Source organism: Jaculus jaculus, chromosome 4, assembly GCF_020740685.1.
Source record: "Jaculus jaculus isolate mJacJac1 chromosome 4, mJacJac1.mat.Y.cur, whole genome shotgun sequence".
NCBI classification, from domain to species: Eukaryota; Metazoa; Chordata; class Mammalia; order Rodentia; family Dipodidae; genus Jaculus; species Jaculus jaculus.
In genome coordinates this window covers 19,410,984-19,425,070 of record NC_059105.1, presented here as the reverse complement: position 1 = coordinate 19,425,070, position 14,087 = coordinate 19,410,984, and the positions used below count along the sequence as shown (strand labels likewise).

Below are 14,087 nucleotides of genomic sequence, written 5' to 3'. Positions count from 1 at the left end.
CTTGGGAGGCAGAGTTAGGAGGATTGCAGTGAGTTCGAGGCCACCCTGAGACTACATAGTTAATTCCAGGTCAGCCTGGGCTAGAGTGAGACCCTACCTCGAAAAACAAAAAACAAACAAACAAAAAAAAAAAAAAAACAGGATCTGAGCTGGGGAGATAGTTCAATAGTTAAAGGAACTTGCTTGCAAAGCCTGCTAGCCTGTGTTCAATTCCCCAGTACCCACAGAAAGCCAAATATAAAAAGTAGAGCATGTGTATGAAATCTATTTGCAGTAGCAAGAGACACTGGTACATACTTGCATGTGCATCATGCACACGTGCTCACTGTCTCACACTCGTGTGGGCACTCCCTCCCCATACATAACTAAGCACAAATACATATTTTTGGTTTTTCAAGGTGAGGTCTCACTCTAGCCCAGGCTGACATGGAATTCACTATGTAATCTCACTCAGGCTGGCATCAAACTCACAGTGATCCTCCCCCCTCAGAAAGTGCTGGGATTTAAGATGTGTGCCACCCATTGTGAACTGAAGTTGTGTGGAAGGGCTGCATTTATCTACATTAAGGCTGAGTGGACTGCTAGATCTCTCAGAGATGGGATTTGCCACATCAGAGCCAAATTACTTGGGCTACTTTTTTTGTTTTTTAACTTGGGCTACTTTTAACCCATTTGTTGCCCACTTCTGGGTCTGACCTAACATCCTGGTGACTATCAGTTAATCAGGTGTGAGCTTTAGGGAATGTATGAATAGAATCCCCAGCTTCCAACAGCCCAAGGGCTAAGCATGTCATCAGATAGCATCTGAAGCCTATGGTAATTTACTCCCTTTCTTGTAGCCCTCCTACCTGACAGTTAATATATTTGGAAAGCAGTCTTAGTTTATGACTTTCCTTTGTTCTGTAACTATAAAAATTTCGTGAAACCATTAACACACTGGAACATACAGTTTGGGATAACCTAAGTTTGTGTTCCTGGGCCATGGTCATTCATATTTAGCTCCAGAATAAACTATTTCTTATCCCCTTGGGGGGGGGGGGATGTGTGCCACCATGATCAGCAACAACTATATTTTTTAAAAGAAATTAAAAAAAAAAAAAAAAAGCAGGATCTCATTCTTGTCTGTGTCTCGGTCAATTCCACTTCCTCTCTTTACTTTCTTTAGCCCCTGGTCCTAATATGTTCTCTCCCAATTCATCCAGCTATACATGCATACATTCAAATTCTCCTCAAGCTGGAATACCTCAGTTCAACTTCCCAGGCCCCACATAAAGAGCTGGGATTGGTGGCTTCTGCAGTTCCAGCATATTGGCTCTGATGAGATGCCTGTGGCAAGTACACCAGCAAAGCACACAGAGCAAAAATCCTGGCCTCAGAGCCACAGATAAGGGGTAAACAGTGACACTAACACAACAGTGGTCCTTTGGCTTCCACACATACATACCCATTCAGCAAAACGAAATTTAAATTAAAAAAAAAAAAAAAAAAAGAACAGAAGACAACAACCTAGCTAAGAGTGAAGTTTTAGGCACAGAGAAAAGCATAAACAGAAAACAGAGCACAAATCAAGACTTAAAAGGTTTTGAGGCTGGTGAATGGAATAAGTAAGAAATATAGAGGCTATTTCTGAAAATGAATGAATAGATTCAGGTGCTAGATGCAAGGTCTATCTAGTAGGTCATATTCAAGAGCATTAACTAGGTTTTTTGAGGCAGGGTCTTGCTGTAGCTCAAAATAACCTGAAGCTCACACTATAGCCCAAACTGGCCTCAAAATCAAGGTGATCCTCCTACTTCAGCCTCCAGAGCACTGGGATTAAAGGGCTAAGCCACTGACAGCTGGCCCAGGAGTATGAATTTTTATGGTGAATGAATCAAATAACCCTTCAACATCAGACAAAACTATGTCATTTAAAAATATTTGCAAGCACAATAATTATGCACTACTATTGCCTTAAAAGAGGTATGAGCAGTTCAAGCCAACCTAGTATCTACTGGAAACGATATGTATACACCTGTATTCCAGCAAAGGTGGTGGAGTTCCAGACTAACCCGTCTACTTCTCTAGTCCCTTTTGTAACACTGGCATTTTGGTGTGAAGTTGGGGGTTCAAACCATTATTAGAAAAGAAAATAACTACTATGGGAATGAAACTTACTTAGAGGCTTTTAAACCAGATTAATAAATGCTATTGAGGTAGCTATGTTATTAAGACCTTACGAAGTAAATTCTGGTCCTCACACTTCCCGATTTTAATTTTATTTTCATAAATTTTGAGATGAACAGATATGAAGAAATCATTGATTGGTGGGATTTGCTAGTAAAAGTAATCTGTTCCAATAATTTACTCTTGGCTTACATAAAAGCTTAAGACACTAATAATAACTGGCTTCAGCAGAACCCTACTATAGCCAGTACCTCTCACAAATACATACCATCCCCTCTGCTGGGCGCCTTGGCTGGCAGGCTCTTCTCAGTATGACCATCCTCCTCAGGTTTTTCCATTTGTTCCGCTTTGGGTTCATCTTTCCTCTCAAACTGTGGTACTTCCTGAAGCGGATGCTCAGGAGTACCTGGTCTAGCAGATGATGATGAAGTCTGAGGTGTTTCCTCACCAGCTTCTAGAACACAAAGTAATCATCAATGAATTCAGAAAGCTATCACTTGAAGGAGCACAAGGCAGACAAAAGATGGCTGAATGTGATGGTACACGCCTTTAATCCCACCACTAGGGAGGCAGACATAGGAGGATCACAGTGAGTTCAAGGCCAGCCTGGAACTACATACTGAATTCCAAGTCAGCCTAGGATAGAGACCATACCTAAAAATAAATAAATAAAAATGGACCTTACCAAGTGCTGCTCTCTCTGCCTTCTCTCCTTCTTTCTTATTTGTCTTATCAGGTTCTTTGGCCTCTTCATTATGGCTACTCTCAGAGTCAGAGCACTCTTCCCCCTCCTCCACAGGCCTGAAGTCCATCTCCTGCTCTTCAGGAATGGCTTCTTTCTGGACTTTCTGTAGCAAGAAAGAAAACTGTAGGTCAACAACATACTTGGCCTTGGTGTAAGGTCAGTGCCTATCATAACATGTAAAACAAATTTCTTACTTTTAGAGAAAGGAATGCTCCAGATGAGTCAAACGTGCCCATTTCTTCTTCAGCATCCTCTAAACACCATTCAGGTAAGCTATCCCTGTCATCATCGATGCTCCCACTTCCAGAGCGCACCCTTCGGTAACCCCGCTCATCATCTCGATCTCGAAAATCAAATTCAAACCTCCGCCGGCGTTCCATGTGCTCCCTCCAGCCTGTAGAACGAGGGCCATCTGAGTGCAGGGAGAGGAGGATAGAAAATGTTTACAGCAGTATGGATAGTAAATAAATCAGATATCACAACTAACAGCAAATTCAAATGATTAACCTACTAAAGAAAGAAAATTAGAGCCGGGCGTGGTGGTGCACGCCTTTAATCCCAGCACTCAGGAGGCAGAGGTAGGAGGATTGCCATGAGTTCAAGGCCTCCCTGAGATGACAGAGTTAATTCCAGGTCAGCCTGGACCAGAGTGAGACCCTACCTCGAAAAACTTAAAAAGAAAGAGGAAGGAAGGAAGGAAGGAAGGAAGGAAGGAGGGAGGGAGGGAGGGAGGGAGGGAGGGAGGGAGGGAGGGAGGGAGGGAGGGAGGGAGGGAGGGAGGGAGGAAGGGAGGAAGGGAGGAAGGGAGGAAGGGAGGAAGGGAGGAAGGGAGGAAGGGAAATAAATTAGGCAAATGGAGTCCAGGCACAGAGTACAAACATCAGCATCAAATGACAACAGTATTAACTTTCTCTATGCTTAGAGAAGATAGATTTTCAGCAACAAACACTGAAAGAGCATTTTTCATCAAAGGATGTACTTAGACTAAGCTTTACGTGTCTGATTAGAGTACTAATTGGACATGAAATGTGGCCTACTGCTGGTTGAGACACAGAGCATTGTGTATTTTTTAATAGTACGTTTATGCCTTCCCTTTGGCCCTTGGCAGATAAGAAAGGCTACTGATGAAACGTACAGCCAACATTATACTAAATGGGGGAAAACTTGAAGCATTTCCAATAAAATCAAAAACAAATCAAGAGTCCCCTCTTGTATTTAATATAGTACCAGAAGTGTTACCTATTGCAGTGAGAAAGAGACACAAATAAAAGGGATACAAATTGTAAAGGAAGAAGAGTCAAACTATCACTATTTGCAGATATACGATTCTACACATAAGGGACCCTAAAGACTCTCCCAACAAACTGTTACAGCTAATAAAACTTTCAACAAAGTAGCAGGGTACAAAATTAACACACAAAAATCAGTAGACTTCCTAAATAACAACAAATGTGCTTGAAGATGAAGTCAGAAAATCACTCCCAATCACAATTGCCTCAAAATATATAAATAAATGTACCCTAGAATAAAACCTAACCAAGGAAGTGAAGGCTCTCTACAATGAAACTTCAAAACACTCAAAGGAGAAATTGCAGAAGACACTAGGAAATGGAAAGACATCCCACATTCTTGGAGTGAAAGAATAAATATTGTAAAACTGTCAATCTTGGGGCAGGAGAGATAGCTTAGTGGCATCTAGAGATGGCACTTGCCTACAAAGCCAAAGGGCTCAGGTTCGATTCCCCAGAACCCACATAAGCCAGATGTACAAAGTGGCACATGCATCTGGAGTTCATTTGCTAGAGGCCCTGGCACACTCATTCTCTGTCTCTCTCTCAAATAAATAAAAATAAAATTTAAATTTAAAAAAATGTCAATCTTACCAAAAGCAATCTATACATTTAAAGCAATCCCCATCAAAATTCCAATGTCATTCTTCACTGAAATGGAAAAAACAATCCTAGAATTCATTTCAAAGCGCGCGCACACACACACACACAGGCTTGCAATACCACCATACCTGAATTTTTGAGGTAGGGCCTCACTCTAGCCCAGGCTGACCTAGTATTTATCACTATGTAGTCTCAGACTGGCCTTGGGCTCACAGAGATCCTCCTAACCCTGTCACCCAAGTGTTGGGATTAAAGACGTGCAACACCATGCTGGCACCATATCTGATTTTAAGATACATTACAGAGCCAAGATAACAAATACAGCATGGTACTGGCACAAAAACAGATACACAGATCAATGGAACAGAGAGGAAGATGTAAACCCAGGCTGCTACAACCATCTCAATTTTTACAAAAATTGCCAAAAATACTCATGGGAGAAAAGACAGCTTCTTTAACAAATGGTGCTGGGAAAACTGGATATTCATATATAGAAGGATGAAAATAGATCCTTATCTCTCTCCATGTATAAGAATCAAGTCCAAATGGATCAAAGACCTTAATATCAGACCTGAAATCCCAAACTGCTAGAGGAAAAAGTAAGGAAGACACTTAAACATGCTGGCAGAGGCAACAACTATCTGAGTAAAATCACAGTTGCTCAGGAAGTTAAACCACTGATAAACCACCAGGACCTCATGAAATTACAAAGCTTTTGTACAGCAAAGGATACTGTGAATACAGCAAAGAGGCAACCTGCAAAATGGGAGAAAATCTTTTCCAGTTATCCATCTAACAGAAAATTAAGATCCAGGATATATATATATTTTTTAAAAACCTCTAAGTAATAAGAAATCAAACAACTTAATAAAAAAATGGGCTATGGAACTAAATAGAGAGTTCTCAAAAGAAGAAATACAGGTGACCTATAAATATCTAAAAACATCCTTAGCCATCAGAGAAAACTACTTTGAGATTCTATTTTACTCCTATCACAATGGCTTTCATCAAGAAAACAAGTGACAATGAGGATGTGGAAAAAGAGGAACCCTTCCTACACTGTTGTTAGAAATGTAAACTTGTATAGCCATTGCAGAAGTCAGTGTGGAGGTTCCTGAGACCGCTAAAAATAAATTGAATACATTACCCAGGGATACCACTCTTTGGCATATATCCAAAGGATTCTACTCATCACCTTAGAGATAATTGCTCATCCACATTTAGTGCGGCTCTATTCACAATAGCTAGAAAATGCAACCAGCCTAGATGTCCCTCAACTGATGAATGGATAATGAAGATGTGGTACATTTATACAATACAGTTCTATTCAGTAGTAAAGAAAAATGAAATTATGAAAATTGAAAAGTGAAATGGATAGATCTGGAAAGGATTATATTAAGTGAGGTAACCTAGGCCCAGAAAGTCAAGTGCTGCATGTTCTCTCTCTCTCAGTGATAGATCCTAACTTCAAATGTTTAATTTGTATGTGAGTTGGAGTAAAAGACAGTAGTAGAGACGGGATGCTATTTCTTTCGGGCCCATAAGAGGAGGGCTTAAAGACAAGGTATAGTAGATATATATGTAAGTAAAGGGGCAGAATACTGTGAGTAGCGTAAATGGGGCAAGGGAGGAGATAGAAGAGAGAAAGGAGAATTAATCAAAATTAAAGATATAGCAGGACATGCTGACACACAACTTTAATCCCAGCTCTTGGAAGAAGAGATGGTAGGATTGCTATGAGTTTAAGGCGAGACTGAGACTATAAAGTGAGTGCCTGATCAGACTGGGCTAGAATGAGAACCTACATCAAAAAAAAAAAATTTAAATGAAGATGTTATGAATAAGCTGTATTGAAACCTACTTCTTTAGTAACTAAATAATATATATGTTTAAAACAGAGAGATTAGTGGGGGGCAGCTAAGGCTGGAGAGATAGCTTAGCAGTTAAGGTGCTTGCCTGCAGAGCTAAAGGACTCAGGTTCAATTACCCAGGACCCATGAAAGCCAGATGCACAAAGTGGCACATGCATCTGGAGTATGTGAGCAGGGGCTGGAGGCCACAGAGCAGCCATTCTCCCTCCCTCCCTCCCTCCCTCCCTCCCTCCCTCCCTCCCTCCCTCCCTCCCTCCCTCCCTCCCTCCCTCTCCCTCCCTCCCTCCCTCCCTCTCTCTCTCTGCCTCTATAAATAAATTAAATAAATAAAATTAATACTTTTTTTAAAACTTTTAAAAAAGAGAGAAGAATCTGGACAGAAATTCCCTGTGTCCAGAAGCCATAGATTGTTGTAAGAAAATTTTAGTGCCAGAGGTGGGATAACTTCCAGCAAGTTGTTGGTCAGAGGCCCTGATACTGAAAGAGACAAGAGAAAACTAGCTTCTTTTAGGTAGTTCGGGACAGAAGCCCAAAGAAGATGCCATTCTGTCCATCTTGGCAAAACTGAAATTTGTATCTGATCCTGTCTCTCCAAGAAGGCTGCCAGAGACCATCCAGGAATCTCTGACTTCTTTCTTCAGTTCCACCTCTCTGGGTCATCCCCAAGTCGATGAATCAATCAGATTCCTTGAGTCTGAACCAATCAGGTCTCTGCTTACACACCTGAGCTGATGGCCAGGCTCACCCTAATTGGTTATCTGATCCATATAAAGGAGGTTACACACATGACCCAGTCCTCTCTCCTTTTTTGCCCTGTTACCAGGCCAAGATGCTCAAGTCTGACCCTCCCAGTCTTGGCTGGAGTATTCTTTTGCTTGCCTTCTGTCTGTGTCATGCTTTGGGATACTTTCTTATTATGCTTACATGTGAAGTTTATCATTGATATCTGAGTCCTTCACTATTAACACACTCTATAGACCCAGGCGGGCCTAGAACTCACTTCATCTTGCCTCCTGAGTGCTGGGATTAAAGGCATGGGGCCACCACACCCAGCCCTTCACTAGTTCTGAATCCTTTCTGCTCTGTTATTTGAAGTGGCTTCTATGTCTGATCTTCCATGTGTATGTAGAACTGGCCCAGCCTTTTCCTAGATATCAATTTCCCCTAACTAAACCTCATGAGTTATGATTTCTCCCAATGAACTCAGTAATTCATAATTTATCCTTCTCCAGACCACTTTATCAACTATCTGTTAAAAATATGGTAAGAGGCCAGGCATGGTATCATACACCTTTAATCCCAGCACTCGGAAGGCAGAAGTAGGAGGATCACCTTGAGTTCGAGGCCACCCTAAGACTATAAAGTGAATTTCAGGTCAGCCTGGATTAGAGTGAGACCCTACCTCACAAAAACAAACAAACAAAAAAATACAATAAGGACCCAAAAATTGGGGTTCACAAGTCTGAAAGACCCCTCTAAAACCACCAATATGCTGCATCAAAACACTACAAGATACTGCCAAGGCTCCTGTTGCCCACCATGATAAGACCTTATTGCTAGAGGTACCACAAGCTTGGGCTGCAAGACACTGAGAAATCAAGCTGGCGCTGACCTAGAAGCCTACTACTATCTAATGACTAGTTGTCAGGATGCTAAAAAGACCTATGCAGCTTGTCGAGGAAGAAAAGTCATCAATGGTCTTAACCAGCAGCATACAAGCTTCAAATCTGACCAGCCAAACCAAATATGCAATGGTTGCAAATCTATTATGGTGAAACCAAATGCTCTGGTTGGATTTGAGGCCTGCTCCACAGGAGGAAATTCCTGCCTAGTACTGAAAACCAAATGAAGAGCCTATGGCTTGGGGCAGTCATAAGCTCCAACAGGGAAACTACTACTGTTGTCTGGCTAAATGGATATGTTATACCCAGCAAGCTGCTTTCTAAATAGTTATGTTTATGCCTATATATTAATGTTACTCTCACTTTTGATGACAGAAGCTTCATTTTTTTCAGATGACAGTGACCACTATGAAGACTCAAAATTCATCAAAGTGCTAAGAAGTGACAGTGGAGTTTTCAGCACTAAGTGAAACATGCCTACCATACCCTCCAAGGCTCGGGAAACACTGCAGAAGTGGTGGAAAGAATTAAGAGCTGAAGGAAGGGAAGGAGTGCTTTGCAATACTGTCTTCAAGACACATGAGTGACCATAGCACTCATGCTCTCACAGTGGCTGATGCTACCTACACAAGACCTGTATAACAGGAAGGGAAATAACATAATGACCCCAAAACAGAAGAGACTAGTTGGAAAGGAAGAAGATGGGGAAGGGAGGCAGTGGGGGGGGGGGGGAGATAGTGGGAGGGGATTATGGCCATGATATATTATCTATATGTACGAAAGTTGTCAACAAAACACTTTAAAAGGGTATGTGAATAAGCCATATGGAAACCTACTACTTGGTATGCCAATTAAAATACCTTTTAACAAAATCTGTCAAACTTAGCCTAAAAGAGTCTTGAAAAGAAAGGTATATTTTCTTAAAACAAGTTTTGGAGCTGTTCTGTTGGAAAATATACCAAGAAATGAGCCCAAAATAAAATGTTCTCACTACGGGCCAAATTTGCTAGAGCCTGAAAACTAAAAGTACAGTGGGTAAAATATTAAAATGACAAATACAGGTAGCATCCTAAAAGATGCTCTACTTCTCACCCTTACTTACAAGCAACATTTAGTAGCTTCTATAAGAACCAAGGAAATTTTATACACACACTGCTTAAATGTAAACCTAGAACCATTACTCAAAAGGAGTCTTCATGATCAAATGTTGAATTCCAGAATCCTTTGTCTGCTGCTATCGTTTCTAAACAGTCTAACTATGCACAGTGATAGGAATCTATCCTTCTAGGCACCCAGCTCCTGTTTCCCTCTTATTGAGTTTCCTACATTCAGCTCCCATAGTGAGACTTCACTGTCCTGCATGCTTCATCTCTAGGTAGATCCAGCTGTGAGCCTTGCTTAATTAAACTACATCTCACATTCTAATCCTATCCTAGCAAGAGTTAACAAAATAACAAAACTAAGTAACGAAACTAAATGTAGCAGGTAAGGCCAAAAACTCATTAAGACTAACCACTCCTTAGCAGATGTTACAAAACAAAATAATTTTATTTATGATTCGACTCAGATTCAAATAAAGTAAGTACCCCTAACGAAGTTCAGTATATCACAAAAAGAAAACAAATGAGGACTGGAGAGATGGCTTAGTGGTTAAGCGCTTGCCTGTGAAGCCTAAGGACCCCAGTTCAAGGCTCAATTCCCCAGGACCCACATTAGCCAGATGCACAAGGGGGCGTACGCATATGAAGTTAGTGTGCAGTGGCTGGAGGCCCTGGCACACCCATGCACCCATTCTCTCTCTACCTGCCTCTTTCTCTCTCTGTCGCTCTCAAATAAATAAATAAAAATAACAACAAAATATTTAAGAAAACAAAAGAACTAAAAGTAGGAAAGGAACTAGTGGAAAGAGGTAGGAGTTTACTGTGAGGGGGCTGAGAGAGGGTAATGAGGACCAATATGATCAAAACACACTATGTAGGCATATGGAAATTATCAAAAATGAAATAAAAATAAGAGTTAAAGTTCTAATAAAAATTAACTATAAGCTAAGAGTCAACCTGTAACGACTGCTTATAATCAGACTAAGCTTTCAATATGCTACAAAAAAAAAAAAGAAAGAAAAAACACTCAGTTTCTTTCAGGTTCCTAATGTTTACCCCCTCCAAAAAGGTCTTTTAAAAATACATGAACAAAAAATTTGAAGATTGTCAACTTGGTGACAAAGCCAAGATGAAATGAGAAAAGCTTGGAAAAATGAGCAAAATGTACTACACATAAATGCTGGTGTTGGTGGGGTGAGCAAACAGTAGAGGACCACACAAACTTTACTTAACTCCCTTTAAAGATCAGCATCACATATATGGGCTCAGAAACAAAGCATTCACCTTGTCTGTCTTTGACCAGATGGAATTTCTCTTCTCCTTTAGCCCAGATCCTGTCCATTCTTCACTAACTGTTGGGAACGTAAGTCAACAAATCCTTCTCCTTACAGGCAAGCTCAGCACAAAATGCTGCAATGACTTGAACAGAATTATGACATTTGGTTGCCCAGGACACAGACTAATGAGAACTACCTAGAAACAATGCCCACTCATGACAGCAAACCTGCCCAAGAAAGCAGTCAGTCATGAAGAGTTGGTGTAAATGCACCACACCTCTATGGACAGGCTATCTTCGCTTTGTTTCTACTACTACCACTCTACAACAAACTCAATGCCTATTTTAGTGCATATCCAGAATAAGCTACTGGTTGCTGATTGCGAAAACATTTTAAATGTTTACATTATTACTTTCCTTGGGCTCAGGAAACACCTAGGTTGGTTAAAGGTGCTTGCTTCCAAAGCCTGCCAGCCCAGGGTTCAAATACTTAGCAGCTATATAAAGCCAGATGCACAAAATACACAAAAAAACTGCATCTGGGGGCTGGAGAAAATACTTAGTGGTTAAAGTGTTTGGCTGCAAGGCCAAAAGACCCAGGTTTGATTCCCCAGGACCCACATAAGCCAGATGCACAAGGTGTCACATGTGTCTGGAGTTCGTTTGCAGTGGCTGGAGGTCCTGGCATACCCATTCTCTCTCTCTACCTCCCTCTGCCTCTTCCTCTCTCTGTGTCTCTCAAGTAAATAATAAAATATGTTGTTGTTTTTTTTAAACTGCATCCGGCTGGGTGTGGTGGCGCACACCTTTAATCCCAGCACTCAGAAGGCAGAGGTAGGAGGATCACCATGTGTTTGAGGCCACCCTGGGACTACATAGTGAATTCCAGGTCAGCCTGAATTACAGTGAGACCCTACCACAAAAAAAAAAAAAAAAAAAAAAAAAAAAAAGGGCTGGAGAGATGGCTTAGCGGCTAAGCACTTGCCTGTGAAGCCTAAGGACCCCGGGTCGAGGCTCGGTTCCCCAGGTCCCACGTAAGCCAGATGCATAAGGGAGTGCACGCGTCTGGAGTTCGTTTGCAGAGGCTGGAAGCTCTGGCACGCCCATTCTCTCTCTCCCTCTATCTGTCTTTCTCTCTGTGTCTGTCGCTCTCAAAGAAATAAATAAATAACATTAAAAAAAAAAAAACTGCACCTGGAATTTGTTTGCAGTCAAGAGTCCTTGATGCATCATGCATCCATTCTCATTCTCTCATTCATATTTTCTCTCTCTCCTTCTCCTGTCCTTTCTGCTTACAAATAAAAATATTTTAAGCTGGGCGTGGTGGCACATGCCTTTAATCCCAGCACTCGGGAGGCAGAGATAGGAGGATCCCCGTGAGTTCAAGGCCATCCTGAGACTCCATAGTGAATTCCAGGTCATCCTGGGCTACAGTGAGACCCTACCTTGAAAACCACAAAAAAAAAAAAATATATATATATATATATACACACATACACACACACACATATACATACATACATACATACATATATAATATAATACATAATTTTAATATATATATTAAAAATAAGTTTCCTTTACTGAGGTAAGATTATTTGCCATATGGTTGGTGCTTTGAAATTAACAGGACACATGCACGTATGCTCTCTGTGCTGTGTGACCCCTCCCAATCCAAGTTACAGCTGCACCTGATCATCATGAGGCATGGAATGAGCAATTTGGCAGGGATCAACTGTGACAGAAAGCACCACTGTCTTCAGTTCCCAGCACATCTACTGTCTACAGAGAACAGTTAGAGGCATTCTTAAGACTCCAACAGAAGAACTTAAAACACTCTGAGTCACTATTATTCTCTCCCTTCTACTAGGGTCAAAAGGATAAAAGAATCTACTTGTGATTATGTTGCTGACCTGAGTTTAAAGTTTATTCTTCAAATAAGCATAAATCACATTTTTGGGGGAAGGGACAAAAGAATAAATCCTTTCTTATTCAGGAAAATACCCACTAATGGGAAAGACACATACTCAAAGTGTATAATTATACATTTGTAAGGATTTTTTGTCAATAGCACCAAAGGTTAACAAGTACTAAAGATAGATTAAGAGACAAAGCTAAATGAAATCCTCATTTTCGAAGCTTCAGGCAGGTGCTTCCCATTAGACTTCCTTGTCCAGGAAAATAAGAGGTTTCAATCAACTGAATACAAGTCTTGGATATTGCTATGTTGTACGTTTCTGTATTAGTAAGACTAGAGTGGCATAAACAATCTCATTTTATAAAAGCCTGCTTACCTTTTCCATTTAATCCTGAACATTTTTAAACGCTCACTTCAATTCTTTGCTTTTACACAACACAATTCTTACCAGGACTATGAGGACGCCACCTCTCTCCATCCCTTCTTGATCCAGCTAGTCGCCAACCTCCATCTTCATCTTCTCCATTTTGTTCCTCTCTAAAAATTCGCCAATTTTCACTTTCTGACCGTATAAATTCATGCTTTCTTCCCACTGATGTTGGTCCACTTTCCTCAAAATTTGGTCTCCCTATAAGCAAAGTAAGAAAACATGGTGAGTAAATGAGCCTTTGCCAGTAGGTCTGAAAAGTAAGCCGTACTTCAGATAAAGATCTCCATTTCAATATCATAAAGTATACAAAATAACTATGTATATACATATATGTTAGATACTTTCTTAAAGCTGAATGTTCATTGACTGAAAAATTATTTTTAAACATAAAAAATGTATGCAATTTTAAAAGGATCACATCTCTGATGAGCATGAATGCAAAATACTCACTACTCACAAAAAAGGCATGTAATGAAAACTGAATCAGTCTTCCTCCTACATTAAGGCCCCCAGAGTCATAGTCCCTATAATTGATCTTTAGTTTCTTATAAAGCCTTCCAGAAACTGCCCATGGGTACATTTATGTATGTACATATAACCTCCTCATCCACACACAAGGAAACCCCCTAGGATGTGATACGTATTATTTGGGGCTCTTGCTATTTTCACTGAGTAGTGTATCTTCCTAATCCTTCGTTGCTAGTATTTTTAAATTATTTTTTATTATAAGATGTACTTTATATACATCCAACAAGTACTAGTGATTCTGCCTAATCAGGAAAGGTACACATTTCAAACACTTTTGTTCTAAAATAGATTGCAAATTCAAAAGACAAGACTGTCAGTGATAATCTCTCATTTATTCAAGCATATTATATAATACATATATAATACATACTGCTTTTAGGCAGAATTTAAATCTAAAAGCTATGTGAATTTTAATGTTTTAAGCGTTGCTTTGATAAGAGAAAATATGATAGAGCCGGGCGTGGTGGCACATGCTTTTAATCCCAGCACCTGGGCAGAGGTAAAAGGATGCCATGAGTTTGAGGCCACACTGAGACTAC

At 40.5% G+C, this 14,087-nt stretch overlaps 1 protein-coding gene across 4 annotated transcripts in view; it reads right to left on the bottom strand.

Annotated features, from left to right (window-relative positions):
* Positions 1–14,087, bottom strand: part of Gigyf2 (GRB10 interacting GYF protein 2) — a 187,674-nt gene that overhangs the window by 53,124 nt on the left and 120,463 nt on the right. For all 4 annotated transcript variants that reach the window (XM_045147291.1, XM_045147288.1, XM_045147289.1 and 1 more), the window contains 4 exons: positions 13,039–13,218; positions 3,106–3,323; positions 2,852–3,014; positions 2,435–2,620 (listed from right to left, as the gene is read on the bottom strand). In XM_045147291.1, coding sequence (XP_045003226.1) covers positions 2,435–2,620; positions 2,852–3,014; positions 3,106–3,323; positions 13,039–13,218 — 747 coding nt within the window. The remainder of the gene's footprint in view (positions 1–2,434; positions 2,621–2,851; positions 3,015–3,105; positions 3,324–13,038; positions 13,219–14,087) is intronic.